This window comes from Narcine bancroftii, chromosome 5, assembly GCF_036971445.1.
Source record: "Narcine bancroftii isolate sNarBan1 chromosome 5, sNarBan1.hap1, whole genome shotgun sequence".
In the NCBI taxonomy this organism is placed as follows: domain Eukaryota; kingdom Metazoa; phylum Chordata; class Chondrichthyes; order Torpediniformes; family Narcinidae; genus Narcine; species Narcine bancroftii.
This window is the reverse complement of record NC_091473.1, coordinates 179,124,310-179,127,773: the sequence shown is the minus strand read 5'-3', so window position 1 is coordinate 179,127,773 and position 3,464 is coordinate 179,124,310. Positions and strand designations below refer to the sequence as shown.

General features: G+C 51.7%; 1 protein-coding gene across 5 annotated transcripts in view; it reads right to left on the bottom strand.

Moving 5' to 3' along the window:
* srgap3 (SLIT-ROBO Rho GTPase activating protein 3) overlaps positions 1-915 on the bottom strand; it is a 263,068-nt gene extending 262,153 nt beyond the window's left edge. For all 5 annotated transcript variants that reach the window (XM_069939903.1, XM_069939901.1, XM_069939902.1 and 2 more), the window contains exon 1: positions 442-915. In XM_069939903.1, coding sequence (XP_069796004.1) covers positions 442-508 — 67 coding nt within the window. In that variant the 5' untranslated portion in view covers positions 509-915. The remainder of the gene's footprint in view (positions 1-441) is intronic.
* Between the last annotated feature and the right edge of the window lie 2,549 nt (positions 916-3,464).

Below are 3,464 nucleotides of genomic sequence, written 5' to 3'. Positions count from 1 at the left end.
TGTGTTGTTCACCCAGGGGAGCCGGTGGAACGACGCTGTTTCTTCCCACCACGGCTCCGCGTTTCAATGGTCGCAAACGACGAACAACAAAAAGATACATCGTTCTGTTCTGAAGTTAATGGAGCGAATTTCTCGCCCTGTGGGAACTTGGCATTAAAACCGGGTGGTTTGGTTGAACAAAGCTCGTCTGCCAAAGAGAAGGGGAGGGCCCGCGGTGAGAGCACCGAGCCGAGTGGCCCCGACACGGCTCTGCCCCAGCCCTCGCTCCCTACTGCAATGCAGTTCAGCCTCCTCCCCGCTTCCAGAACAAGAGCCCGGACCCCGCTGGACCCCCCCCCCCCTCCCCAACTCAGGAGCCCGTTCACCAGATGGGGAATGGCCGGGCTGAACACCGCACACAACGCTCAAGACTGGGATAAGAGCGAACGCTTGGGAACAGACCTTTGACTTGCGTTTCGTATTCGGTGGCAATCTCTTTGTCCTTTTTGAATCTTCCTTGGGATGACATTGTGGTGAACAAAATTTCCCGGCTCTTTCAGTTTCGGAAAGCCAGGGCGTTGTGTGTGGGGGGAGAGAGAGGGAGGGAGGGAGGCTGTGTGTGTGTATCAGTTTCTCGCTTTGATACTGTGGAGCCGAGCACCTCCGCCTTGACTCTCTCTCTCTCCCTCCCTGTCCAAAGCAAGCGCCCACCTTCAACGCGCTTCTCTCGCCGGATTCATGGTATCAGCGCCGATCATTTCTCAAATTTCTGAAGCTGAAGTGCGGGCATCTGGGGAGGGAGGGGGCAGTTTCAGTGCCGCAACTCCTTACTGCCCTGCTCTCTGGCCGGTTGCTTCGGCTTTCATCCCGCGGGCTCCGCTCTCCGTCCGTAACTTAATCCGCTGCCAAGCATTTGAGTTGGGTTGGTGGGGGGGGGGGGGGGGGGGGGGGGGAGGAAAGATGTCTGAAGCCCCTTAGTGTTTGGCTCCTGCTGTAAAACGTCACTTCGCTCTTCCCACCCGAATCAAGGTCCTGGCACCAGCCGGATCCTACAGGACACGCTCTGAATTACACGGGGAGGGCATCTCCGGGAACAATGTGTCTCCAACCCCATACTGGCGACGCCCATTCCCCCCCCCCCCCCCCCCCACCCTCCACCTCCACCGGCCTCACTACTGCCAGCTCACAGCCTCCTGGAGTCGGGAGAAGCCGGCAGGGTGCTGGGGAACATGGGGTATCAGGCACCCTCCCTGATCGCTCACACCGAGCCAGGGACTTGGATGTGGGTTGGCGTCGCGGTCCAGCAGCATTCCCCTTTGAGGTGGGTCTGCCATCCGCTCTCCTGTGTGGGGGACAATCCCCTCCTGCTTGGCTCTGACGATTCATTTTTTAAAGTCCCGGCCAATATCAATTCCGCACTGACCATCAAGAAGTATCCCTGTGCAAGAGAAACCTCTGAGAAATTGCTTTCTGCCTGGGTGTTCGCCGAAGTCTTGAGAAACACGACTCATTTTGGGGGGTCAGTAATTAGTTTGCTCAAATTAAGTGACTTGCCAGTGGAAATGTTCCTCTCTTGCATTTCACAAATCTGAAGATGGGATGTCCCAGCAGGCTGGAAGCCCTAACAGCCCTATTTTTGTGGTTCCAAAATCCTTGGGTAAAGTTGGACAATGCCACTGTTTCTTTTCATGTTGTTCTGTGGCTAATTTTGCACTGCAGGAGGGATCAGCTTGTTGAATGGTGGAACCACAACAACCTTGCGCTCAGCGTCAGCAAAAGCCAGGAGATGATTGCGGCCTTCAAGAGGAAATCAGGGGAACACGAAGCTCGGCAGTGGTGAGGGTCAAGAACTTCGAATTCCTGGGTGTCAACATCTCCGAGGATCTGTCCCGGAGCCTCCATTTTAATGCAATCGCAATAAAGGCTATACTTTGTGAGAAGTTTGAGGAGATTTGGTATTGAGATGTACAGATTCTATCACCAATATGTACAGATTGTAGTGTAGGATGACTGTGATTGGCTGAGAGTGTAGTCACACCTACTGGCAGGTCTTAAAGGATTGCTCCTAGCCAGACCAGGTCATCCTAGACTGGTCGACCTACTTGTGATATGCTCCAGTCTTTTAGTTAATAAAAGCCTTGGTTTGGATCAACAAGTCTTTGGTTCTTTCGACGCGCACCACGGGTACGTCACCAGAGATTTTCATAAACGGGAGAGCATTCTGGCTGGTATGGAGGCGTCAAGCCTCAGGACCCAGGGTTGTTAGCTCGGCCTGCAACATCACAGGCACCGGATGTCACTCCATTGAGGACATCTACATGAGGGAGTGTCTTAAAAAGCAGCCTCTATTCTCAAAGACCCCCCCACCACCACCACCCAGGCTACGCCCTCTTCACTCTGCTACCGTCGGGGAAAAGGTACAGGAGCCGAAAGACGAGCACTCAACGGGACAAGGACAGCTTCTTCCTCGCCGCCATCCGATTCCTGAATGAACCAAAGACCCTGCCCTACTTTTCATGGGCTACTCTTTTTATTTGTAGTAATGTTGTGGATGGTTATAATATGAATGTTTGCCCTATGACGCAGCCACAAAACAAATTTCATGACTTGTTCATGACAATAAATTCTGTTTCTAATTCCTTTTTGACAATTATATAATTCCTTGACGACTTCATCCCTAACATCGAAGTACTCGAGATGGCAGAGGCCGACAGCATCAAATCCACGCTGCTGAAGATCCAACTGCGCTGGGTGGGTCACGTCTCCAGAATGGAGGACCATCGCCTTCCCAAGATCGTGTTCTACGGTGAGCTCTCCCCTGGCCACCGTGACAGAGGTGCACCAAAGAAGAGGTACAAGGACTGCCTAAAGAATTCTCTTGGTGCCTGCCCCATTGACCCCCGCCAGTGGGCTGATCTCGCCTCCAACCGTGCATCTTGGCGCCTTACAGTTCGGCGGGCAGCAACCTCCTTTGAAGAAGACCGCAGAGCCCACCTCACTGACAAAAGACAAAGGAGGAAAAACCCAACACCCAACCCCAACCCACCAATTTTCCCCTGCAACCGTGTCTGCCTGTCCCGCATCGGACTTGTCAACCACAAACGAGCCTGCAGCTGACGTGGACATTTACCCCTCCATAAATCTTCGTCTGCGAAGCCAAGCCAAAGAAGAAGAAAAAGAACAAATCAGTATGATGCATTTAATTTTCTTTTGCAGTACAAAAATAGGAAAGAACCACAGAAACGACCACACTTTTCTCTTTTTAAACACTATTTATTTTAAAAATGTAATTGATAGCAAATTTGCACCTGTGACGCTGCCGCAAAACAACAATTTTCGTGGCACATGTTCATGACAATAAATTCTGATTCTTCTGAATTCTGACTCATTTCATTTTTTGGCGCAGTTTTTGTCAGACGCACTTGTCCTATTGTAAAACGCAAAAGTTGTAGATACTGCGATCTCACGTAAACAGAGGATTGCTG